The 27,666-nt window shown below is 34.4% G+C and overlaps 2 protein-coding genes and 1 long non-coding RNA gene across 8 annotated transcripts in view; 1 reads left to right on the top strand and 2 right to left on the bottom strand.

The window, feature by feature from the left end:
• LOC105149517 (guanine nucleotide exchange factor DBS) overlaps positions 1-25,774 on the bottom strand; it is a 31,653-nt gene extending 5,879 nt beyond the window's left edge. The window contains exons 1-10 of one of the 5 annotated variants that reach the window (XM_011061978.2): positions 25,049-25,774; positions 3,993-4,088; positions 3,794-3,908; positions 3,575-3,665; positions 3,238-3,468; positions 2,888-3,147; positions 2,224-2,458; positions 920-1,114; positions 667-843; positions 417-602 (exon numbers count right to left, since the gene is read on the bottom strand). In XM_011061978.2, coding sequence (XP_011060280.1) covers positions 417-602; positions 667-843; positions 920-1,114; positions 2,224-2,458; positions 2,888-3,147; positions 3,238-3,468; positions 3,575-3,665; positions 3,794-3,908; positions 3,993-4,088; positions 25,049-25,235 — 1,773 coding nt within the window. In that variant the 5' untranslated portion in view covers positions 25,236-25,774. Of the gene's footprint in view, positions 1-416; positions 603-666; positions 844-919; positions 1,115-2,223; positions 2,459-2,887; positions 3,148-3,237; positions 3,469-3,574; positions 3,666-3,793; positions 3,909-3,992; positions 4,089-14,036; positions 14,174-25,048 lie in introns of those variants that run through there. The other 4 variants (XM_011061971.2, XM_011061974.2, XM_011061975.2 and 1 more) reach the window with 4 other exon arrangements.
• LOC105149516 (hypothetical protein) lies at positions 5,520-9,239 on the bottom strand. 2 transcript variants are annotated; one of them, XM_011061970.2, is made up of 3 exons: positions 9,022-9,239; positions 7,584-7,818; positions 5,520-7,068 (listed from the first exon to the last, which is right to left on the bottom strand). In XM_011061970.2, exons 2-3 carry the CDS (start codon positions 7,788-7,790, stop codon positions 6,058-6,060), a joined length of 1,218 nt encoding a protein of 405 aa, XP_011060272.1. In that variant the 5' UTR covers positions 7,791-7,818; positions 9,022-9,239; the 3' UTR covers positions 5,520-6,057. The 2 variants fall into 2 exon arrangements, with proteins under 2 accessions (XP_011060272.1, XP_087267758.1); XM_087411632.1 differs by lacking the exon at positions 9,022-9,239 and adding an exon at positions 8,352-9,003.
• On the top strand, positions 19,009-20,299 carry LOC147907774 (uncharacterized). The gene is made up of 2 exons (XR_015546848.1): positions 19,009-19,149; positions 19,219-20,299. It is a non-coding gene; the product is annotated as an uncharacterized LOC147907774 (long non-coding RNA).
• Positions 25,775-27,666: the final 1,892 nt, after the last annotated feature.

Genomic DNA, 27,666 nt, shown 5'->3' with positions numbered 1-27,666 from the left:
GACAAGACAGTTGCAATAACCAAATGGTTCCGATAATAGGCTCATTAGTTCTCCCCGATAGAAGCTCATTAGTTCTCCCTTCTACTAGTACCTATTAGTCCCGATAATAAGAGCTAATTTCAGGAAACTGAAGTCGAGCACGTGAAACTCTTGTTATCCGAACTACATCGCTGTAGTTGCAAAAAATTATGTATAATAGAACTTTATTTATCTGCGTTCCATTTATGAACAAGTTCGTAATCAGTTTGTACTCAGTTCGTGTTCATTTCCAAATATACAAACGTCGCAATTCGGATAATGAGCTCTGCAGCTACGAATTAATACATTTGAAACTAATCACAAACTTATTCGTATAAATGGAATTCTACTGTATATAATTTTTTAAATATCATTTATAAGTAAAAAAGGAAATTTACCTTTGGCATGGTATTAGCTTTTTTAAGGATTCTGCCAGACTTTACGGTTTGAGGCAGTGATTGTAAGGGTTTGACTGGTTCTGGAGTGACGGTTTGTACTGGTCTGGCTGGTTTAATCAATTGTTGTTTTAGTGCCATTATTCTCTTGTCGCACATCAAAGATACGTCTTCTATCCTTTGCAGAACCTATGAAACAGATTTCGTATCAAGATGTATATCTTACGATAAGAAATCTCTCAGAAATACGTACTTGTGTGATGAGCGCTTTAGTTTCCGGCATCACAGAATCCTGGAAGATACATCGGGGATGATGAAATTCCTCCGCGGCTTCGATCAATTGTTGCAGTTCTTGGAGTGCCTGATCCGGTGACGTGGTGCTATTCTGTGACGCTAGCAATTCTATCCCTCGCGTACACCAAGTGTTAGCCTAATTAATTAACAAAGAATTAATTCTTCTATCTTCTAAGGAGAGCAAGTAAATCTGAAACGTGAGCTGGACGCACCTTATCTATACGTTCCATAAGTTCCCTGCACTTGGTCAACATAAGGAGTCGTCTCTCGAGTCTCTGACTGAGAATAGTACAGACTCTCTGCAACTCCACGCATTTGGGTTCCACAACGTCCGCTGGGCACTGATGCCTGCCGGACAATAGCTGTTGACCAGCGGATATCACTTCCTCTGCGCGATCTATGTCTCCCTATAAACACATGTAATTACATTTATGCACGATAACGCGATGAGATGTCGATATATAAATGAAAGTGCTACGAACAACCATGGCATGTTTCTTAGTCTCATTAAATCGTCTAGAAAGAAAAGTTCTCGTAAAAAAAACAAAAATATACTATTATATATGCGTGCAATGCAGAGATCGAGAAATCATAATGATAGTCACATTCTCAAAAGTTCATCGTGCCAGTGATCGGACATGAATCAAATCTCCACCGGTTTTCCGATGACACTTATGCGTGCATTTCAACTAAAAGAAGTAAGAAAACGAAATAAGATATTAGCTTAAACGGTAAATAACGAGTAATCAAAATTTAATTCATGTAGCGTCTACGAAATACTTGTCGAAACGTAACGTTTTCTATTTCAGTCCAAGACATGATAAGTATAAGACCGAGACATATGTAATACGTAGATGCTAAGATATCAAAATCTCTGTGTCTCAAAATGTATTACAGAAGTCTATTACAGAATACATGTATGTTGTTAAGTGGATTGCTTACCAAGACCCAAATCCACATGGTATGCAACAAATAGGACTATCGACAAAATGAGGAAAGCGGTGCAAAGTAACATTTGTGCATGATGTGCGTTATATATGTTACTGCTGGTAATCATGTTCAAATCAGAATTACGTGTTACATATAAACATGATGACATGATGATATTTAAATTTCTAGCATATGATTTGCAAGTATAATATTGTATTTCTATCTCGTTACGGAATTTATATCGCAAGAAGAGAAATAGTTTCATAATGAATAAAAAAATTACTAGTTTGAATGGTGCATTTTGGTGCTTTGAATGCAATGTGTACATTCTGTTCCGAAGTTCAAAATTAGCAATGTTGTTAAATTGCTTTTACTAACAATAAGTCATCGTATAATCATATTACTTTCATATAATGGGCCTTTAGCATTATAATTCTTTAGAACTTTATCTTTCAACAAACTTTTTTATGCTATTTAAAAATCCAATTCGTTCCGAGATTTTTGTTAAATATTTCATCAATAAAATGATCAAATATATTAATTCGATATATTGTAATATCTCGAAAAATTAAAAAATATCACGTACTCTGCATATTCGCTGAAACGCCGATGTGTCGTGCAATAATTGCTCCACTCTTGCTTGTGTCTCGCCGACTTCCGTCATTTCTTCCGCCGTCTTTAAATGCTGATCTAATGTCGCTTGTAATTCTCGAAAATCTTGCTCGAATTGTCGCAGAGCCAGACAGTGTCTCAAACGTGAGCTATGATGCGACCAAAACAAGTCGAAAGTTCGTTCAGTTTCCTCCAACTGAACAAGTAGTCTGAAATTAAATTAAAATATTAGGTCATTTAAAAAGTATCCGCGGTTTTTTGTTCAATTGTTGAATGAAAAAACCGCGGATACTTTTTAAATGACCCAATATAAAAAATTAAATTAAAATGTAAAAAAATAAAATATATTCAACATTCAATATTATAATAGTCAAAGAATTTATTTCAAATGTTTTCTTTTCTTTTTAGATTTTCTTATTTTCTTATTAAGACGCATTCTCACTGAAGGTAATCGCATCGATCGGCAAACTGGTTCTTCTTCTTTTTTTATAAAAGAAAAAGTTGGCACGATTAACTTCATTGGAGACGAACTTTTTAGATTAAATTTCTTATTAAATTAATTAAGTCGAATAAAAAGCAATTGATTTGTAAATTATTTCGTCAAATTTATTACTAATTTTCTTTTTCTATTTCTTTACCTCTCTACTGCAGCAACATTTCCTAATCTGTCGGCCGTTCCTTTTCCTGTCAGCTGTCGTACACTATCCAAAAGAGCTTCTCCGTGCCTAGCAGCGCTGAGTATTTCTTCTTTTAACTCGTTATACTCAGCTTGTTGCTGTGATAATAACGTTGTCGTAGCTAGAGTGTTGTTAGGAAATTCCACTTCGGCCAAACGTCGCGTGAAAGAGTCCAACGCGAGGGACACGTCCTGCGTCATCGATGAAAACTTTTCCAAACTCTGCACAAAGAGAGTAACACGAAAATTTATTAATACAAAATGCACAAGTTAATTTCACTCAATATCGTTAAATTTGTTTCACGTATTTACAATTCTGTTTTGTATCCAAGTATGATGGCAATATGGTAAATCGCCGCCAAGTTGCTCGGTAAGCTGTTCCTTCTCTATGAACTCATGTAGCTCGGCGACGTTAGCTAAGAAAATAACTCTAAACTTGAAATCCTCCCGAAATAATTTATTCGACACTTCCGAAATGGCCTTTTGTAAAAATCCAACGGGTCGTAATACATACGCGACGTGTACTAAGCCAGGAAAAAATGCCTGGAAAAAAAGCATACAATAAAGACTTATGATAAGAATAATTATTCTCAATTTCAGTAAATTTTTGGACAGATAAGCTTGTATGAATTATGTACGTTGCACTTACAGAAATTTTTAGAAGTACCGTTTTCACTGAATTCCACTTGTCATTTCTCCGATCAATTATTAAATGAAATCCAAGATCAGCTTCCTGCAGCCTAGGTGATCAAGTTTAAAATACGAATGTAATCTAATTTAATTCAGATAATTAAATGATTTAACACAAAAAGAGAAACAAAAATCATGTACAAATTAATCGCGTTGAACTAATCGGCTGTATTCTTACGTTGGCACAGAAGTAAGATACAGCATAAGACGCTGATAATCCAAGTCAGTCAAGTTATGAAAATTGCCATTATCTGGAAATGTGATTATAGGACATCCCTCTCGCGTTTTTCCTCCTGAAAAGAAACAAGGGAGGAGGACTGTTTAAAAATACTAATCTTGACGAAAGTAAAATAGCTTATAGCGTTTTAGATATTTACCAGCAATAATAGCGTATTGTGCTTGGAGAAGGTCTGCGACGTCTCGAACTGCCAAGTCTCCGTTTTCTATCTCGCCTGTCATACTCTCTACATCTTCTGGAACCAAATATGTTGCTTTTTTCATTATGATCATCACCAATATCATCAATATTTTTAAGAATATATTCTAGATTTTTTTTATATCGTTGCTTATTTAAATTAATAATTCATAATAAATTTCTTAAATTAATAAAAAATGTACATTTTTAATTTAAAAATTACTTAATAAACAGTATAGTTAGAAATTAATTAGAAACCACTGTTTCATTTTTATATATCTAAATATTCGCAAATATATAGACATTACTTATATAATTCATATATATTTATGCAATATAAATCTTATCAATATTTATTATACTTTTAACATAATCGCGATAATAGAAACTTCACTATGTATTTTATTCTTGAATTAACATTAAAAACCGCGTGTCCGAATTATTTGAAAAAAGAAAAAATTGCTACACTTCACAGTAGATGTCACAGTATCACTCAATTGTAGCAAAAAGCTCAAATAACTTAACGATTCCAGTTGACACTCTGTTATGCAATTGTTTACAGTGAATGCACGGCTCAAGTCTCACTGGTGTACTGAATGCGAGTATCTGATCAGAAGGTTGCACTCACATGACCTTGCTCATGCCACTGAGCTCAAACAGTTTCCTGCAGTACCCACAATATTGCTGATATAACTGTAAACCAAGAGGCTCTCAAACGGGAGATTATATCCTTAATTATGCCAAGAATCTTGAAAGACAAGATAGTTAATTTCTAACTACCGATACATCCTAGAAAACACTTAGTCCCGCAACGGTTCAACGCCTCTTCTATCTTTGCATACATAAGAAATAAAATTTTAGATATGAGCCATTAGAAGAAAAGGAAATTAACCATGAATTATATATAATACGCATTATTTTTAGTATTTTTAAAACTTTTAAAAAATCAGTTTTATGATAATTGCAACTAGAATTTTATCTGCTATTTATTAATATTAGATTTTATCTCTGCTCATTAATTAATTTAAATTCGGTTTTATTTTATATGAAAATATAAAAAATACACACACTTTTATACATACATATTACAAATAAAATATATAAATTATGTATATATAATATGTAATTAATAACGATAAAGAAAGTTTGCATGAATTGAGAAGCACTGTAACTGTTATTACTATAGTTACTTCATTTCCATGTCTGGAATTCAAGGAAGATAAAAAAATATTAAGATTCTATACTTTTTGGTATCAGTTCATTGAACTCTCGTATATATATATATTAGGTGTTGGAATTAATTCGTAGCGTTTTTTAATGAAAGAATGTTATTTATTTCACATGAGCATTAAAAAATACATTAATGAAAGTCCCATCACTTGTAAAACGCTACGAATTAATTCCAACACCTAATATATATATATATATATATATATATATATATATATATAAGGTGATATAAAAAATAAGGTCTTGAAAAATAAGGTAATTATTTTTCAGTTTCAAAGAAAAAATTTTATTATATGAAATAAGACTGTACATTTTTAACAAATACAATTTACGTAATTATTCTTATTCATTGTTTCTATAGAAGTCTTATATATGAATATGTTATCTACGAACATTTGGCTAAATGCTTTTTATTGGTTGCAGAAATATTTCATACATCCAAATGTTTTTGATAGAACATAGCTTATTTATATTTGTTACACATCTACATTTTGATGGAACACAACTTGCTTATTCGATATAACAAAAAATATACATACTTATATTTCAACAAAATTGTACTTAATAGTAGCATAAGTTAAAATCTTTGTATATAATTTCATATTTCGTTCATATATATTAAAAGATTATTGTACTTACATATTTCTTATATTGGTATTACTGATTCTCAGTTTAAAATCGGGAGCAATTGTCAGGGAAATACAGCCTTACATTATATATCACATTCATATATTGTACACACGCATACCGTTTGTATAAAATTATTTTTTCATTATTTTGTTTTTCAGTCTTCCACGTTATACGCTTTTGTTTTCAATCGTGTGATAACAGTTGAGTACCAGCCCGCGCGTAGTGACCTGATAAGTCGCAGTGCAATTGTCATGCAAATTTCTGATAGGCGTCAGCACGTAGGTATCGGTCTGTCCTAAATCACTGGTTATCACCAACGGTAGTATTTTACTGCCTTTTGCCTCGAGGGCGATTTCCGACTTGGGTGATCTCCGTTGGCCCGTGTCGTCTCTCGCGTCGGATTCGGTCGTGCAGTGATTCTGCACGGTCTGACTTCTCGCGAACTCCAGTTTGGCGAATTTCACCTGCGGGAATTGCACCTTCATGAAACGCCGAAACGTCGAGTAGCCCAATTTCTTGACGTTGGGCGACACCTTCTTGCAGTACTGCATATATAAGTCGTGCACAGTTTTCCGCGTCAAATCCGACGGTAGATGCAACGGCGCGTTCTTGGCGAGCTTGGTCTTCTGCTTCGTCTCCTGCATCTCGATGAAATTCTTCAGGAATTTCATCGCGATCTTGTATGTTTCTAGCGAGAACGTGTTGTGCGGTATCTTGCCGTGATTACCGTGCACGCGCGGCGTCACACCGTGCGTCATCAGATGCTTCCGGATTCGCTTGAGCTGATAATGTGTACAATTCTCCAGGTACAGGAAAGCGTCCAAACACACTCTCCGACCCTGATAAACGTACTGCGCACGTAATCTACGTCGTTCCGTGTGCCGGGCTGTTTGATAGGGATCCGTTAGACAGGCCATCGTCACGCCCATTAAATACATGTCATGCTCAGCTTTAGTTAGTTCCGCGATGTTTAACCTGTGCCGATAAACCACCTCGGGATTTAGACCTTTGAAGCACTCATCTTCGACACACTCGCAGCCTTTCTTGAAGCGATCCACTACTTGGGACAGATTGTCTTCCAATTTCGTAGGCTCGCTACTCGTTTGACTGTTCCGAACCTTTTTCGTCTTGACCTTTGCGACGGTTTTCTTTGGCTTGCTGATGGAATCCTCGTTTTTCTATAATAAAGAGAAATCGATGCATGTCAAGCAAATTGTCAATTTTAAATTGCAAGAAACTGTTTAATACAATCTAAAGTGCATTTATCGATAAGATATATAAATTATATCAAAATATCAAATATAAATTTCATGGAATTTAAAAAAAAAAGGAATCAAATAAGAGAAAGAATCTTATTTTTAGTCAAAACACATCTTGGTGCTTAATAATATTCATATATAGTATCATTTAATAATTGGCGATCAAATTTTTGATTAAAATTGTTAATGTTATTTCTAGCTACAGTTTATCATTGCGTTTAAAATCTAAATTTTAAATTAAACTATCAATGCGCAGTTTATAGAACTGCAATGAAAAATGTAAATCTATATATAAATATTATTAAGCATTACAATCTTTCGATTTGATCGAAAACAAGATTCTTTTTCTTAAATGATTTATTATTATTAATATAATTTCCACTAAAAATTGTATATAAAAATAGACATAACAATTTAATAATTTAAAAGTTTACCTTCGTCCCTGCATCTGTTACTACTTGCTCCTTTGTTGCTATATTTTTATCAACAACAGCAACTTGTACATTAGTTTTTGCTTTTTCCTTATTACTTTCCAATACTGGCTCCATTATAATTTCCTTTGTTATTTTATTTTTATCAGCAATAGCAGCTTCTGCATTAGCTTTCACTTTTTCTTTGTCGTTTCCTGACACTAGCTCCATATTGTATCTCAATTCATACAATAGTTTCCTGTCATGATAAAATAATATATCTTAGCATCTTGGATAAAGTAATTACAATTATCTAATAATCACACAAGTTTCAGTGAAATAAAAAGTAGTAAAAGTAGTAATAAAAAGTAAAATAAATTGCGGAAATAAAACAAGATTTAGAGTACACCATTCGAAGATCATTTAAATAGATTTGGAAAATATTGTTATGCATAAAGACAAATAAATTTTTCAAGCGTAAATGATTTTGCAAGATTTTAATTTCACTGCATTTTACTTTCTGCGTTTTGTTTCGTTCACCTTTCTCTTCAACCAACAAATACATACTACTTTTATTATGATAGAAAGTGTGCGAAAGTGCAGTTCAATACAACTACATCAAAAGGGTCTGTTTTCTTTTTAGGAGTGCTTTTCATTTGCTGACACAAGTTGACACAAATGTCGTCTTGTGTCAGCAAATGAAAAGTGATGTTTGTATCGACTTGTGTCAATAAATGGAAAGCACCTACAGTCAACACTTGACACAAATCGACACACGTCGAATCCACCTACAATTTTGTTCAAAAAATTCAATCGACACTTTTCGATTTTGTTCGGAAGGAGAATCGGCGTGTGATTTTAATCAATTGAACAATATTAGAGCGCACTCATAAACCAACTTTTATTATTTGTAATATATATTGAAAAATACACTGTTCGAGAAATTTTAAGCTATTGTAAATTCTGTGAGGTTAGGTATTAAAAATTCGCGCATACACTATACACATGGCATTCCATTTAAATTTTAAATGGCGAATTGTACTCAAATGTGTTAATTATGTTGACTTATATCTCCTAAAAAGAAAACAAAAGGAAATAGATATCCATGTATTCAGCTCCTTCAAGTTACACTTTCTGCACTTGCTGGAATGAGGTAACTGTGTACATACACACGATCCGGAAATGTTCGGAATAATTCAAGGAAGGAAATCGGAATGAAGTGTACGAAGTGCAGTTAGGAAGATCAGATTTCAGAGATATGTTACCTTGGACGCTTGGACCGCGTATTCCGTAGGAAACAATAGGAAAGTGCAAGCGGAGTTTAGAGTGAACGCGGTATCGCGCGAGAGTGCAGAAAGTGCAGCTGCGACCATAAGGTCGAGAGTCGCTAATCGTTCCCCTCGGTCGTCAACTTTCGTCTCTATGGCTTGTTACGAGTGCTACGTCGACAGTTTTAACTCACCGTGTTTCGACGGATTGTCACGAGCTCCACGGCTTGGCCATCCGACAGTTCAACGGATATCAGGTCGACGAAATGGCATCCAATGGTGTCTACATGAACTCGATCTCGCAGCACGTAACAATGAATCACAATGAATCGCGCCGTAATACACCAGCTAGTACTCCCGACGAAATAGCGAACGTCTCGTTCGTGTTATTGTCGTGGCGAAAGGGAGGGGGCCCTCTTTCAGTACCGTCTACTAAAATACGGTACCCTGCACCTTTCTCGTTATCGCGTCGCGATAAAAAATATCGCGGACACTCATTTGAATTTGCCTTAGTAACAGAAAACGTTCAATTACGTTTTACGCTTTAATCAGGAGGTTTTGCATAGATTGCGATAGAATTTCCTGTTCTTATCATAAAAATAAAATATGATTGTATGTAGAGAATATCTCAGATAGTTACACAATATTTATAAAATATTTACAAAATATTTATGAATACTTATAAGATTTATTATAAATATTATAAAATTTATTGTAAATGTTATAGTAAACGCTATGAAAATATTTAATGAGACATAATCCAAGTAAAAAATACTTTATTTATTAGAAATATTTATATTTATCATAAATTATTATATATATATACATATATATATATTTAATCCTTTACTGTTTAATAATATTTTGAATGAAGCTTTATATAAAATATGTATGAAATATTATAATACTTCAAAAATTGAATATTAATATATATATATATATATCACAAATATTAAATATTCTGTGCTGTCTGGGACATTTACTTAAAGTGGGACATTTAGTTATTTGATAAATCAGTTATTTGCATTTTAATTGATAACTTAAGTATTTACATTTTATATCTTACAGATGTTTCGCATCGAAAAATTTAATAAAAAGGAATTTAACCTTCCGTTTGAGTTTTTTGGGCACGAGCAAAATTACATTTTTAAATTTCTCCAAAATAAAGGAGAACAGAATCCAATTCTCTCTCTTTCTCCCTTCTAAAATATCTTGTCAAAAATTATTTTGTAATATAATATAATAGAAATGTTGAAAAATAACCCTGAATTTTAATTTCTATATTTCTATATCTGAAAGCCTACACTAGAAAAAGAATCTAATTGTTTTAAATAGAATTCTGGTTGAAAATTAACAAATCAGAATTTTCTAGTTGAATCTATTCAGAATTCTGATTGATATAATTATAGAATCTTCTGTTTTGTTTATTTTGAATCATAAATTTTTCTTAATGTAGAATAGTAAAAAAAAACTTAAATTGGACAGAGGAAGTAAAAATATAAAGCCTGTTCTTTTCCAGAACTTTCTTGCACGATTCATCTTTCTTCTTTTTCTTTTCATATTGGAAAAATAGATCGAAAATGAATCAAGAAGTTTAATTTTGGAGAAAGAACAAGCCTATGATTACAGATAGAAAATTAGGGTAGGAGTAAAAAACTTCAGTAGTAAAACGTAAGTTGGCCAATCACAGTAAAAACTATAATCCAACATTTTCTTACTGCTTAAATTTTTTTGTGTGCCATCCGACACGACACATTTCTCCGACTGATGTCTTGAAGATGTCCATAAAAAACCCTAAGGGTATTTTTATAAGACTCCTCTAGACATCTTTTGAGAAGAATTGTATGATGTGACCCTTAATAAAACTTGATGCTCACATGGCTTGTTCGATAAACGCAAGATGGGAAATCACAATCGTTAATTACAATTAAATCTTCTGTAAATTCCACAGAAGTTGTAAAACATTAATGAAGCACAAGTATTCGAATTGTAGGATATAACGCCATTAATTCGAGACTAACGAGAGATTCGTTTTTTTAACCCGGAAGTAATTCGCACGTGATATCGACGCTTTTTCGCACAGTGCGTTAATGTATTCACAACATCGCGAATATCGAGGAAGAACATTGTCGTTAGTTCCCGTCGAAGGGAGGTAAAAAAGCTTCCCGATGTCGCTCTGAACGGAGAGAGAAGTGTACGGATTATTGATTGACGGGAAAATGCGGATACAGCCCTGGCACTCAACCCCTCCAATCCCCTCCAACCCCCGCAATGCTACACCGCCCTGGCGCAAGTAAGGGAAGGGCGCCACCCTGGAGACCGCATATATGCACAATGCGCAGCGCGCCGAGACGGCGAGCACGCTCCAAATAGCACCGCACACGGGGAAACGGGTTCTTTTGACGGTCGACGACATAATCCGGATCAGAGAAGCTTGTAGCAATATTGTTGCAACGTTCACTATAGCGGATCCACGGAAGGTGACACAGAGACTGTGGCCCCTGGAGTCTCCTTTTTTAAAAATGTTTATAGCAAAATGTTACATGTATTTTTAATATTTCTGAAATGATGATAAAAGTAAAAAAGGACTAAGAGTCAATGTTAGTTTTTAATTGCTATTATTTACTGTTTTTCAAATTTTTAACAACAAACGATAGATCCTTTTCAATTCTGAAACGCTTAATCACAATTTTGGTATGCCAAAAATATTTTTTAATTTAGAAACTCTATATAAAAACATAGATTCTATTATATTATTCTTCTTTAGTGTTATTAATATACTAATGTTGCAGGAATATTGCTGAAAAGATCTATGCTGTATGTAAAAAAGAATCCTATTCGCGATCTTAAATCTTAATAGTCGTATCAACTTTTCAATAGTTCGTTTTTCGTTGCTGCACTGAGTTGCAATTTTCCTTCTTGCTTTAACAACATTTCGAACATACATCTAAGATATGTTCTTTTCAGTTGAATTTTTTTGCATCTTTCTTCTTTTTCTCTACGTAGGAGAAAAAATGAGGAAAGATGAAAGCTGCAAAAAGTTCAGCTGAAAAGAAGAACAGATAACTATTTCACTACAGCTACGTTCAGCAGAAAAAGCAGTTTTGCAACTGTAAGATTCTTTAATATGATTGGTTTCATCTATATATTATAGATTCAGCGAAGACCTAAGGCCAAGTACAATCACATTAAAGAATTTTACGACAGTTGCAAAGCTGCTTTTTCTGCTGAACACACTCTTTAAGTACGAAGAGTCTATACTAGTTCAGCTATAAAAAACAGATCTATTGTCGAGTTACGATGTCGATCGAACACTCGGGTGTTCGCTTAACCTACACTTCACATAGTATCGATTCTCCGTCTTGTTGATTCTCTCTCTTGATTGCAGCAAATTAAAGAAATTTCATTTCGTGATTTTAGGCGTTCTAGAGTGGAATCGTAAACCTGACAGAAAATATGGAGCAATAAGACATAAACAGTAATGAGCTTTCTACAATAAGCCATTATCTTTAAATTTTTAACTAGTCTTAAGTAAGGAACTGTGTCAACAATAATCATTCTTTTCGCATTCGATTATAATTGATCAGTTTCTTACAGCTTAAGATTTAAAAGCTTAGGTAATGGCTTATTACAACAAGCTATCGATAGAGCGAACTGGCTAATTACAGTAGAGACAATAATAGTAAGGCAATAACGTAAGCAGTAGCAAATTCAAAATGTCGATTTACTTATCGCTTACATTAATTTTATTGCTCAAGTCTTTTTGTGTGCCATGAAGTGCGATTCATTTAATGCTGCAAATGCTTCGTTGATCAATCAGAAGGAGGAATTTTATGAATTGACCAATGAAAGAATGCTTCAAAGCATTTGCAGTATTAAGTGGATTACATCTATAGCCTTAACGGGAAGATTTCGAGCTCGTCTCGGTGCTTCATTCCGTCACGGTTCCAACCCCCGTACGTCTCTTTCTGCCCTCCAAGGTCGCAGGCATTGAAATATTGAAACCGCGGAAGCGAACGTGCGGCTTTTACAATAGCAGAAGCCTCTTATCTCGCAAGCGTGTCTAGAGAACAATCGGTTTCTTGGTTCTACGCTTAAAGCCGTGGAATTCGTTCGTCGACGTCACGAAAAACACCGTTCGCTTCAGATACGACGAACTTATAGATATTTATATATTCAAATTACTTGAACATAGAAACGTATTTGCACTTCCCGATAAGGCTAGATAAAGCTTTTCAAAGCACTTCGTGCAGTCATGCTTTCGGCAGTCAAATCATTTTATGAACAATTACAACTTTTTGTAGTGGAGATTGAGAAGCCTGATGGATTATTGAAATTCTGTTTTTAATTCTTAATTATTATTATTAATTCTCATACACTATAAATTCCAGCAGAAAATAATTTCAGCAATATTGCGGCACTGTAAACGTTGCAGTAATGTAGCAAGCTTTTGTATGAATTGATCTATTGATTTTATTAATCCGAAATTGAAATATTTTAAAATTAAAATTAAATTAAGTATATGAGTTACTGTGATCCTGAGATTTTCTAAATTTTAGTAATGATTTGGAACAATTTTCACAATCTTATTTTTCATTAAAAAAATTAAATTTAAAAAATCTTCAAAAAATGAAATGAATAATAAAAAATTGAATAAGTCAATTCGTACAGCACAAAAGCTTGGAGCAATGTTTATAATCCGTGACGAAAATAAAACTCGGAAGTAACTCGGACGTAAGTCGAATGCAAGGGAAGAATACTAGAAACAATGAAACTTCTAAAAGCATAAACGTCTCTTTTACGTTTCGTTGTTTCAATTTTCCCTTCCTAGAAACTTTATTTACGCTTTTGTTACTTTCCCCTTACATTTGACTTAGGCTCCCATTTTTATTTTCGCCAAAGATGTTACCGCAATATTGCTGGAAAATTGCAATGTGCTGTATGAAAAGGATCCAGATGTTCTCTCAATTAACGTAAAAAAATATGTGTATCACGTAATTCCTATTATGAATTAATAAATTGTATGAAATGACAGACATGGAAAACAAAAGGAAACAGCGTCAAATGAACAATACTCCAAAAACAAAGCCGACAACGTTTATATGACAGAGTTTATATGAAAATGATAGTTATTATGAAAACACGACGAGTTTCTACACCGTGAACGATATGTTTTGAGGATTGTAAGTACTAGCGATGCAAGTCAAACCTGCGCATTTAGTCGAGCAGTGCTGATGGCAGGGACAATTGCAGCTATGCTGCGACTTTCGGCGAAGAATCATCTTGGCTTGACTGGCGGGCTGATACTTATCGTATTGTCACGGAACGTTGCAACTTGTACAATAGCGTCGGCTGTACAATCAACGCTCCACCACGTAGAGAATCATCGACCAGGCTACAGCTCCTTTCATTCCACTGAGCGACTCAAATCACCGTCCACTTCAACGGCTCCGACTTTCGTCCTCGAGTCTTTAATACGTTGCGCGACACTATCGCGACAGCAAAACTGCAGTATTGTAACAATATTATGTAGCAAAATATCGCGATGTACAGAATATTTCGTGCGCAAAGAAAGCATTTTTGCAGAATATTTAAAAATTTAGACAAATATAGATCTGAAAAGAATTTTGTTGCACCATCAAAATAATTATGTAGGAAGCTCGAGTATGATAAGTAATGTTTTTGACGTTCCAGCAAGCAGTTTGAATGTCTTAATTATTTTGATGGATCAACAAAATTATTTTACAGATCTACATGGAAAAAATGATTTTGTTAAATATTAAAAAAAATTTAGGTAAATGGAAATCTAAAAATATAATAATTTTGTTGGATTATCAAAATAATTATGTAGGAAAGTATGATGAGCAATGCTGCGAAACATTTTAACATTCCAGCTTGCATGTCCCAATTATTTTGATGATACAAAGAATTTTTTCAGATCTATACAGAAGAATCAATCCAATAAAATAGTTTAACAAAATTATTTTCAGATCTGTATCTAGCTAAATTTTTAGATATTTTAGCAAAATTGTTCTCTTCGTGATATCCCTCGTAGTTGGAGGACATTTTTTGACAGTATTCAACTTCTTTCCGGTAGAGGAAATTGCGATGTCACAATCTTGTTATCTCAATTTGCCAAAACGTTACAATCAATATAATAACTTCCGATCTAAATGCTGACATAGAAAACGAGAAATAATGTATTAAAAAATCTCGAGAGTGTGCAATCAGAATTTATGCTTCGTAATTTAACGTGAAAGCCTCCAGTCGAGGCTGAGCTACTCTGTACATCGTCAGCTTCGACGTTATGCAACGAAAATTGGTACACGATACTGCAAGCAAACTGGCTATTCGACAACGGCAGAAGTTAGCTTGTCGGGAGTTATCGCCGCGTCGTAATTAAACGTTGCGCGATAACATCGGTTATTCTGATCGAAACTATGCAAGTAGGCTGAGGACTTTCCTCTACAGGCCTTTTCAAATCTGGCAGAGCGCGAGAATTCTTTTTCCCGATTAAAAAGCGCGCTTCGTTTCGTCGTGGCAGTGTCTCGGTTTTTCTCCTACTTTATAAACCGGTTGAATGTTGTCAGCTGATTACAGTTTGATATATAGTTTACGTCAATTGACGTATTACGTATTCCTTGATTCATCCTCCACCCAGACTTCCGGAAACTTTACAATATCCTTGAAATGTTTATCTCATCTTCGAATATAACGTGAGGTGCGTCATGATAATTTTAATAAACGATAAAAAATATTGAGAATTTATTGTACAAATTAACTTCAATTCTATCAAATAGATATTATATATTGTTATAGCAAATATGTTCAGTTTTACAAACCAATTTATGTCAGGATAACATTTAAAGTACTAATAATTTAAATCTTCTCCTTTTGAAAATCTTTAGATTGAGCCATGAATCACTCAAAAATTATATATGTAATTGGAATAGAAATAATAATTTTTTGCAGCATTGTTAATTTTGCTAATTATTAAAGAAAATAACAATTATTATGTCGTTTATTTATTCTAAGATATTATTATTTAAAAATTATCACCTTTATTTTAAATATTATCAACTATAATATTAAAAATTATCATCTCGATTTTTAAATAATAATGTCTTATGGACTTTTATAATAAATTACCTGAACTTTAAGTCTTAAGCAGTAAAAAATTGACCAATCATAATCGAATGTGAGAAAAATAATCGACTACGATTGATCAATTTCTTACAGCTTAAGACTAAAAGCTCAGGTAATTATTTATTGTACAAAACATATTAGAATAAATAAACAATACAATAATTGCTATTTCCTTTCGTCTCGGCAGCATACAAAAGCAAGTAATATATTTAGAGTCATTACTTTTACACGATCAATTATATCTGTCTTGGATATTACTTCGAAGCATTAATATTTCATTGGCACGACGTGCGCGAGATTTCTCTGGCGCCGCTGAAACAATAGGGCAGTATCTCTATCGCCGTGTTCTATTTACAGTCAATTACATCTATCAAGTTACAACACGAGACGACGGCCGCATCGTTTTACGCTCGACAGTTTGCCATGAGGATGCGCCGGTCATGTTGCACACGATTGCACGCGCTATATGAGCTACGAGAGAGCCTCATCAAAGTTGCATGAGGGTTCTTTTTGATCGATACTCGACGTACTCGCGTCCAGCAACCCTTCCGCGAAGGGACGCCTCTGCATTAGTTCTTTGTCGTACAGAATGTACACGGAAAAATAACACACGGTATTAAATTAATAATTAATGTCGTGCTTAATGTAGATTTATTAGTGATAAATTGAGTACTTTAAAATATTATTTTAATAAAGAGATAGCGGTCGATATATATGTAATAATATATGTAAAATAAAAATATTGAAATTTTTAATCGGAATTTCTAATTTCAATTTGTCTATTATTATTAAGAAATGTCAATTATTATTATTATATTATATTTATTTATTATTCTTAGAAAATTATTTATCTATGTCTAATTATTTTTATAAAATAGCAATTATTATTCATTTATTCTAAAACATTGTTATTTAAAAATTATTATCTAATATTCCAAATTAGATCAATATATAATTCTTGAGTGATTTATGGTTCAATCCGAAGGTTTACGACGATTCGTGAGGAAATGTTTCTGAAAAAAATGTCTGCAGAGTTGAGAATTGAGAATATGGAATAACATTAATGAAAGAGTATGAGTTCTGAAATGTAAAATATTACACACACAGCGGATGATTTTCCACCCATATTTTTATCGCGCCCACAGTATTTCCACTTATTATCACACGAGATTTCGCCGGTAAACTTTTATCGCGCTCAGGAGATTTGCCAGTCGGTTTTGCTTGAGTTCACTTTACGAGGATTATTACTCTGGCGAATAATTTACCGCAGCCGGCAGCAATCACAAATTTAACGAGCGTCTATTCATCTCGATTTGCTCATGTCGCACCTCTCTCTCTCTCTCTCTCTTTTTCTCAGACTTTTCGTTCTCTATATATACCTCACTAGCCTCGTTGATAAGTCATGGTGTTATCAGCCACCAGGCGGTTCTATTGTCAATACCTTGGAAATGAGCTTACCACCGAGCTACAGCTCGTTTCAAAATTTCACCAATGGACGTCTATACGATCATCAATATTGCATTAAACAAATTTTAAAAAAGGATTTTACTTATTATTTTTATAACAGAATTTTATTTTATTATTCGAACTTTATTATTAAAAAAAATTTTTTTAATTACTTTATTATTAAAATAAAATTTTTTTATAAGAATAGAAACGTACTCTGCAAAAATTTTCACTTTGAGATTTATTATTTCCGAAAAGGATTTTACTTTATCATTTTATAGAAAAAGTTTTGATAAGGATAGAAACTATAACTCCGCAGGAATTATTGCTTTGAGACACAATACAAGAAACTTTTCAGATATAAGACTTAATAGTATCTTTAGAAACTGGATAACCCTATAGATAATTCACATAAATGTTTATAATAATTTATAGCAGTTATATTGTACGCTCATAAAGAATAAAATTCGAATTATTTCATGACTTGTACAAATTCAACATATACATTTATTTAACTTAATCTTTAATTAAATTTAATATTATATTAAATTTATTATTTAATATATAAATTGAATTTAATATTTATTATTTAATATATAACCTTTAATATATTAAAAATATATAAAATGTGCACTTGACAACCGAGGCACTACCGTGTCACCTGATATAATGGAACTATTTTTTTTAATCGAAATATCAAGGTTGTTATCTACAGTTATGACATTGCCGGGTAATATATTGCATAAAAGAAGCTCGCGCGAATAATTGCATGACGTGTGAGAATTCTTCCCGACATCTTTTCCGTTGATTACGATCTTGCCTTTAATAATTTACTATCAAGCTTCATAAATTCAGGACTCCTTCAGAACACTTTCCCACGAAATTCCCGCGCGCTGCCAGATACATTGTGCTTCCCGTTAAACTCGACGCGATCTACTCACTCACCGCGACCACGGACCGGTTCTCCGCGTGCAAGATCCGCGGCGACGATCTATTTTCGTCGACCAACAATTCTCGGGGCGACGCCAACCGGCGCGGCGCGGCGGATCTCCCTCGCAAACCAAGTAACTAACTCGCACGTGGTTCAATTATCACGTCACGTCACTTTTTCGCGACGATAATGCGCGTTGATAGGCGAATTAAGGACGCGCGAATTAATGTCGCGGACTGCACTCGCTCACCCGGCGTGACTCGCGCGCGAAATTCGCGAACGGAATACGCACGAGGAGCGCGTTGTACACGCACACGCCCGTCGATGCTCCGCGTGTGATCGATAGAACCGTCGCCACCTCCGCCACCGCCGGCGACTCCCCGCTGCGGTCACGGTGGCACCCACGGCGTTATACGCACTCGGCGCGGGTACGGACGTGAGGAGTGTTTAATCGAGGAAATCCGCTTCCTCGCGCGAAAACACGAGGAAAGAACGTAGCTCCAAGACGCGTCGTGATCGCGGACGGATATACGGAAATCCGCGGTTCCGGTAGTACGTCGCGATGCGGCGGCGCCATAACGCGACGTCGCCGCAGGGACGAGTTGACTTCTTCGGGCCCGCGTTCTCAATAAACATTGACAGACAATGCTTTTCATAATGTATGAAAGATTTCGTTGAAATATTAAAATATTCAACTACGAAAGATATTTACTTGAATAGTGCCAAGTAAATGTTTATTTAAATATAAAGATATATTTATTTACAAGAATCATTATTTATGAATAAATATTTATGTACTGTAAGTAATTAATACTTAGTTGGAACTATTCAAACAAATGATTTATTAAAATTCAATATATTTTTTCAGTGCAGTCATAAATCTGTGAAAATAATTTTGTTGAATTATCAAAGTAATTAATAATTAATACGCGACGTTTATCTACGTTTTCTCACTGGGCAGCTGCACCCAAAATTGCGAAAGTCGGAAGAAAAGTTTACTGTCTATTCGAGCATAATTAATCGCGCAACAGCACAAGGCCATTACGCTGTCAAGTCGTGAGACAGAAGTTCGATAATTCTTCGTGCACGGAAGTATTGATTTCACTGGAGTATTTAAAAATTTAGAGGAAATAATTTTGTTTAACATCAAAGAATTATTAAATAATTATAATTAAAAACTTAAGCATGATTAACAATGCTGCAAAAAATTTTGACATTTTAGCTTGAATTCTTTATATAATTATTTTTATAATGCAATATGTAACATTATTTCCAGATCTGTATTTAGCTAAATTTTGAGATACTTCAGCAAAATTGTTCTTTCTATGTAATTTAATCCAGCGAATTCCTAGAGAAGAATTTGACGCCCATTCTCGAGTGAGGATCAAGCTAACGTCTGTCCTAACTACGATCCTGTTTGGAGGGGAGGTGAGGAACTGCGGAGGATCACCAATGGCGAACGAGTCGAGTCGACGTGGAGGGGACGAGTGCACGTGACTCGCGGCGTGTCGCTTTCTGTCAAAGTCAGCCGATATCACGCAAATGCACATTTTGCACGAATAAGATCCAATCTGCAGATCTATTCTGTAACTCTTGACGCAAATTTCGTTATCATTATAACGTCACTGCGCAGCAACGTTATAATGACAACGAAATTTGCGAGAGTCTGCTCCTCAATTAATTCATTCGAGAAGCAACGTTGATTTGACTTTCGCACGCTTCTTTCATATCCCTTGAATATGAATAGATTATCTCCGTATACCTTAACATATACGGATTAAGTATTATGTTAAGAAAAAGATTTGCGACACAGAATGATTGATTCAGATATGAGTAATGGGGAACAAGGTTTCACGTGCTCATAACCTACTTCACGAAAAGTTAAATATACGACAATAAAATTCTTATAGGTAATTTTACGAAGAATTAAAATTTAAGATAAAAAAAAATTATTTTAAAAAACTTTATTTATATAAAAATCATTAGATTAAAGATCAGCTGAGATCTAATTAGCTCTAACTGTTACTTTTTTATATTTTCAAAGGAAAGTACTTATCCTAGAATATTAGATTAATATATATGATAGATAAGTCAACAAGTGACCTTAATTTTGCCCCCATAAATTACGACAGTATGTATTAAGATTACTTACTGATTCATCTACCTGTACATAAATTTAAAATGATCGATAATTATATCTACAATAATTGTCCTCTAAATTTTTTAGAATGGAATCTCACTTTAAAGAATGAAAATTCTGCCACTCTCTTTCAAGAATGCCAGAATTTTCAATCTTTAAGAGTGAGATTCCACTTCAAAAGAGTGAGACTGACTAATTGCCTAAATATAAAACTTAAATTAACAACAATAATCTATCGTTGTTAAATAATTAAGTACAATAGCATGCATAGTTTATCGAACGAAGACAAAGAACTGAAAGTATTTGTATAAAACGCGTTTAACGTTCACAACTAAAGCGCTACTTTGTAGCTAGTTACAAAGTGAACGCAGACGTTAACATGACAAAAGATATTTTGCAAGACGACGTTACTCGATTACTCGCTCCATCAGACGGAAATTGATTTATCGTCATCGTCAAACGGCTGCCTGTAATTCGCACGTGAGAGAAAAAAATTCACGCGAGACACTTTGGGCATTCAATTAATACTCGCGGCTAATTATCGTCATTCGAGAACGCAAGAATACCGAGAATGTAATTATTCTAAAGAGAGAGGAGGACAACGGAATGTCGATGGATTATTAACGAGTAGAACGTTAAGAGTAGCCACTCTTAATTAATTGCGATATGCGAATAAAAGAACCGAGTCCTATTGTTTGTTGATCAATAATAAACGCGCGTGTCCGCATCGCGAATTCTGCAAATAAATCCGCGATATTGTGCATCGGTCGCTGTTTAAATAAGAATAAAAAGTGGAGTAATATAAGCGAAAAATATAAGAAGAATAACCAGACTCAATGAAGAGATTGGCGTGAGCGACTCAAGAAGAATTAATCGCTGTTTGAATAAAAATTTATATCGCCTTATTTTTAAATATGGTTAATTCCTTTAACATAAAAAGTATAAAAATAACGCTTATATTTCTCTCTTCTTGATTAATTACACTGGCAGATCCAAAAACCTCCCTTGGACTCGCCTTTTTAAAAATATTTATAGCAAAATGTTATATATATTTTTAATATTTTTTTCTGAAATGCTCAATCACAATTTTAATATTCTACAATTTTTTTTATTTAAAAAACTCCTAGATACAAAAAATATAGATTCTATTATATTATTCTTTCATTGTGTTAATGTAATTTTAAATAAAATGGTGAATTCTTGAATTATACGTTTAAATAATACTTTTTCACAATGTACTAATTTAATTACTTAAATAACAATTTAAATAATAATGTAATAATTTAAATAATAATTTAATATTTTATCTTTCGAATTTAACTTTAAAAAGAAAATTGTTTGCGGCGAGTTAACTGACTTCTTCCCTTAACGAATTACTTGATCAATACTTAATTATTCAAATATCGCCGAAATCAATAAACAGATTCTTTTCTCGCGATGGCTTCGATTATCGTTTTATGGTTTTACGGTTGTTTTTATTGGAAAGGCGGATTCTCTCGGAATACGCCTCAATCTTTCCGACGACAGCTTTTGGCGAATCCCCAAGTAATAAAATACGCGGGGATCGATACGCGTTACGCGCGATTTGAGGGACAGTATTATGAAGGACCCGGTCGCGCAGAACTCGCGTCCTGGTGCACATATCGTGTCTTCTACATCCGTCGAAAACCGACGGACGCCTCCACTCGACGTCACACGGTATACATATGCAAATAAATGAAGCACAGCCGTCAGCCGGCGGCGGCACCGCCGGATTTAAATCGGGGATTTTAATCGGAGCCCTTCAACCACCCTCCTCCGTGGGTAAACAAAAGAGGAGTTATCCAACCGCAAACTCGGGCTGTAATTAAATTTCCACAGAAGAGAGAGGACGAGCAATGGAGAACACCTAAGGTCTTCCACTTCTCTTTAGTTAGATCTCGTTTATCGTAATTTGCGCTTTTTGCGCACAAATTGAAATAGGAAATGCATCAATACGGACCGCCTGGAATCTTATTCTTTAGAAAATATCATATACGAAAATATACTAGGGAAATACTCTATTATTTCCGTATACTTTCATATATTTTCGTATTCGATATTTTTTTGAGAATATGGACTCTATTTTTTATCATTGCACTAAATTGAATTGAGACTTTCTTTCTTGTTTTCACTAAACTTCAAATGTAATAAATATGTACACTAAGAACAATTCTTTAAAACAAATGAATCAGAAGATTTGGACCATATTCATTAAAGAATTCTGAAGAATTTATCTCTCAACTAGAATTAATAAATTCAATCAGAAAAGTTCGATTAGTTCATTTTCGACTGATAGTCCAATTAACGCAACCAGTCTCGTTTTTTTCAGTGTATCTTTTTCAGGGTTTCATTTCAAGTATAACGAATTATATTAGTTTAGCTAAAGAACAACAAATCTTTTGTTGAAGGACGAAAAAGATGCTCGCAATACAAAGTAACAGTAACGTTATGTCAATATTAATTTTTATAAATTCCCACTCAACAATATAAATGTAATATAACACTTGTTGTACGTATCAAGTATATCGTTGAATAGGAAATTTTATCACTGATATAATGTTACTTCACGGAGAGAATTTTCTTTTAAAATTTACCCAGAAAATATGGTAATTGTGGTACAATATAATATTTTAAAGATTTTTATCATGTACGTCAGTAAAATTAGTCAAACTTATTTTATACTTTATTGTAATTTTATTAATGAACGAGAGAGATTTACATGAAAATTCTTCGAAATACAATGTTGTCCCACGATTATCATATACTTTCAGGGTAAACTCTAAGACAAAAATTCTCTCCGTGTTTGTGTTTATTATGTGAAAAGTATTACGTAGAAAAGTATGTATAAGTAACACTCATTACATCAAATATTATAATATAACACTTGTTAAACAAGTATATTGTTGAATAGGAAGTTACATCACTGATATAATGTTACTGTTACTTTGCGATTATTGTGAAATATAGAAAAGTGTATAAGTGTCTAATTGAAACGAGAGCAAGCTTAATATAACTAGACACTTCGCGTATGACGTCAAACTCAAACATCAAGTGTCACAAAGTCTTGCTGTTCCATACACATACATTCGCACAAGTACACGTGTATATTTACGTGCGACAAAGTAATAATTTGTCGTATTACACGGAATTAATCCAGGCAGATGCAGCTTCGAGTGGCGTAAAGTCGCGAGATCTTCTCTGGAGCTCTTCGATCTATCCGACGCGACTCAACGCGACGATGCGATGTCGCAACCGCGTAAGTTACACCCCGCGCAGGATTAATGGCAGGATGTGACGTAAATCCAAGGTGCGCATTCGGGCGTGCGGATCTTGAGGGAAACTTCTCAAGTCTCATGGCAAGAATCCGACAATGAGCTTCCGCGATTTGAGGACCGGCGACGATATCTCAGCGGCAAATTTAACCCTCCGGAGCTAACGATGGGTCTATTGGACCCATTGAATTACTCATCTCTTTATTACAAATAACGAACAATTCAATTTTGCTTTACATTACGAATTTTGTGTTTACACAAACTTGGATGATTCTTATTAATTTTGTGTTCATTCATGATTTTGCTAAAATAACTATAGTTAAATTGTAATAATCAATTAAATTAAAATAATTATTATAAAGACTCCTTTTATTGATACAAAAATAATAAATATAAATGTGTAAATAATAATAAATATAAATTTTTTCTATTAATTTATTATTAAAATTATTACGCATGTTTACAATCAGCGTTGACTCTTCACATTTATATTTATTATTTTTGTATAGTTAAATTTTTAGATACTTCAGGAAAACAGAACAAAATTATTTTTAAGTCTGTATCTATAGATGAAGAAATTCGACCGTTCTTATTAAAACATTACAATTGGATTATTTTTATTAAAATGTATTTGTCTAGTATATTTATTCACGATTTTGCCGAATATATCTAAAATTTAACTATATGTATAGTTAATTACAGTTAAATACTTCAGCAAAACAAAATTATTTTCAGGTATTTACAGGTATAGATCTGAAAATAATTTTGTTGGACCATCAAAATAATTATGTAGGGCGTCAAAACTGGTTGCGAGAAACTTTTTACAGCATTGCTCATCATGTTTGAGATTCCTACGTAATTAATTTTAATGGTCCAACCAAATTATCTCCAGATGTATAGGTATGTGAAAAGTCAAACTTCTTTCCGTGTTTTTTTTTTCAAATACCAATTATGTCATCTTAATTCTTTAAAATCATTTTATTATTAATGCTGAATTAATTAATGCCATTCAATTGACATAAATCAAACGAGTTACAGATTCAATAACTGTTAGAAATTTCGATGTTAGCTAAGGAGGATTAAGAAAAGAACAGGATAAGTACTTTTCATTCCTGTTTACATTGCAAATTATCGAGGGAGAGAAAGGATGGCAATTCCCGGACGAGTCTCGGAGCGCAAAGAAGTTGAAAGGTCCGCGTGGCGCGTTTTATTCCCTCCGCTCTTTCCGATCCCGTTCCCGGGGCGACCGGATCGAACGGACTTACCCGCCTCGAGGAGCTCCAGGTCCAGGTTGCCGCTGCGACTGCGGCTGATGCTGCTGCTGCAGGCGTTGTAGCTACCGGAGCGTTGATGGTGAGCAGCGGTCTCCTCCATCGCCCGGGAGGCGCTGCGCTTGAACTGCTCCAGGAAGCTGTCGATCTGGTTCTCGATACTGGTAGGTGAGCTTGCCATCCTTCCTCCTGTGTAGCTGTCAACAATCTGTATTCTCTGTGACCGACACACGCGATTCTCGCGCCGATCTTCGTCCTCTCGGTCCTCTCCGTCCGCGACACCCGGTGTCCGAACGACGTGACGGTGACAGAGAAAGAATAAGAAAAAGAGAATCCGAAAGAGAGATAGAGATAGAGATAGAGAGAGAAAGAGAGAGAAAGAAAGAAAGAGACAGGGACAGATGGATAAACGGATAAAATCGGACAGAATCACGCGACGGGACTACATCGTAGAATCACCGCAAGCCACGCGCCTCACGCACTTGCTCGACGTTCCCGTCCTCGTTGCCGTCGTAATCGTCGTCGGTGTTTCCCCCCCCGGGCGGGTTAACGGCGCGAATGCTGCCCGGCCCCTAACGCACCTACTCCCGCTGTACGCCGCATGTCTGCCGCCCGATCTCCGCACTCCGTGCACTCCTCAGCCTTCCGCGCTGGTGCGGTGCGAGACGGTGATGCGCACGATAGTGCGGCTCGGAAAACACCGGAACCGAAACGACGCAATCGCACTGCCGCGTCGTTCTCGCGGCAGGTGTCGCGACGTGGGCTCGAGAGCTCTCGCAAGTGCTCGCAAGCTCTCGGAGGACTCGGAGGATTCGAAGCAGAGCTGCGCGACCCGACCGGCGCGAACTCACCTGACCTCCCCGCGACCGCGAACTCTCGTGACCGCCGACCAGGACCCTCAACATGGGTGGGGTAGAAAGGAGGGTCGCCGGTCGCGAGCCGTCGATCGGTCGGCTAATAATCCCTATTAGCGAGCTCTGGATTGTGATGACGGCGATGCGTAGAAAGATTATGGGTGGGAAGATAATTCACGGCCATTTAAATCGGTCGAAAGCGAAGAACTGCGTACTAATTGTAGGAAAAATTAAATCCCGATGAAATGAGTTTTTCACATATAATTAGAATCCGACACCATATTTTCGATCTCCGGCCGAAAACGAAAACGAATATTCGGTTATCATTCAATTTCGGCGGAAATCAAAACTTAAATAAGTCTTATTACAAAAAAAAGACAGAGAGCGAGAGAGAGAAGATAATAGTCACATTTTTTTCGGCCAAAGTCGAAATGGACATTTTTTAATTAATTTTATAGAAAATTGTACTGTAAATTTATGTACGCTTTAAAAAACAAGATTTTATTAAAATATCTATAATAATATAAAAATATTGCATCCTCAACTTTTAAAGAAATCAGATCACAGTTATTATTAAGATCACGTCAAAGTTTGTACTCAAATTGTCTTAAGATTAATCAACAAATTAATAATTAAAATCGAACAGTTGTTTTTTGAACGCTCACCGGCGCGTTGCAATTTGTATAATTTTAATTTGCTCATCGAAATTTTTTCTTAATTTCAGCCGAAACCGAAATTATAATAAATCGAAACTCTGATTTTTGACCGAAACTAACCGAAACCAAATCCGAAATTTCGGTCGGACTCTATAATAATATATTCAATAATATATTAATATAATATTTCTATTGGTGTATCAAAAGATATCAAACTTGTGTTCATATCCACTTTTAGTACGTCGTAGTTCAACTATCCATTATTAAATCTTAGTACAGCAGAAATCTTTCAGAGACGTCTTAAAGACATTCAGAAAACATCCTAAGTGTATTGTATGATTTGTGTCTTGTAGAGTGTTAAATGGGTTTTTGGGATTAAAATCTCAGAATGCCACACTCTCAGAGGAAGTTAGGTAATTTAAATACCGCATCTATGTCATGCCACTTTATAAATAATTAGCGCAAATGTAGGTGATTTGGAACAATAAATAACAACTATTGTTAACAATATACGCACTTAGCGCACAAGGCTGCCATCTTCTTAATAAGATATCATTAATGATATAATTATTTGTCATTGACAAGATACTATATTAATATATAGTATTTCGTTGATGTATTTGTGCATAAGTTTATGATATCTTTTGTTCACGACATCATAATAGCTACATCCTATATTAAAACTCATCTTAACGGAGAAAAAGATTTTTTTGGATTTAATAAATTTTATCCAAATAAATTTATTATTTGGAATGTTTAAATCAATAAGTACGATTGTTCGAATTTGAAACAATGTATATCTTAAATACATTATTTGTTTGAACGTCTTTGGCATTCGCATGATCAAATTGAACGGCACAAACATAATTGATATATCATATATCACATAATTTAATTTTGTTATTAGACATATAAGCTATTATTTTCGTAATTTCGGCCAAAAAATGTAATGGTTCTTCTAAGAAAGCAATTATTTGCATAAAACATCAAAACTCTATCAATATATTTTGCCATTTTTAAATAAATAAGTTTCATTGTTTTCATTGTAACCAAATAATATTTTATTTGATTGAAAGATTATTGATTATTTGATTGAAAGATA

This window comes from Acromyrmex echinatior, chromosome 12 (genome assembly GCF_024713525.1).
Source record: "Acromyrmex echinatior isolate Ae372 chromosome 12, ASM2471352v2, whole genome shotgun sequence".
In the NCBI taxonomy this organism is placed as follows: Eukaryota; Metazoa; Arthropoda; class Insecta; order Hymenoptera; family Formicidae; genus Acromyrmex; species Acromyrmex echinatior.
This window is presented reverse-complemented; position numbering and strand designations above follow the sequence as displayed.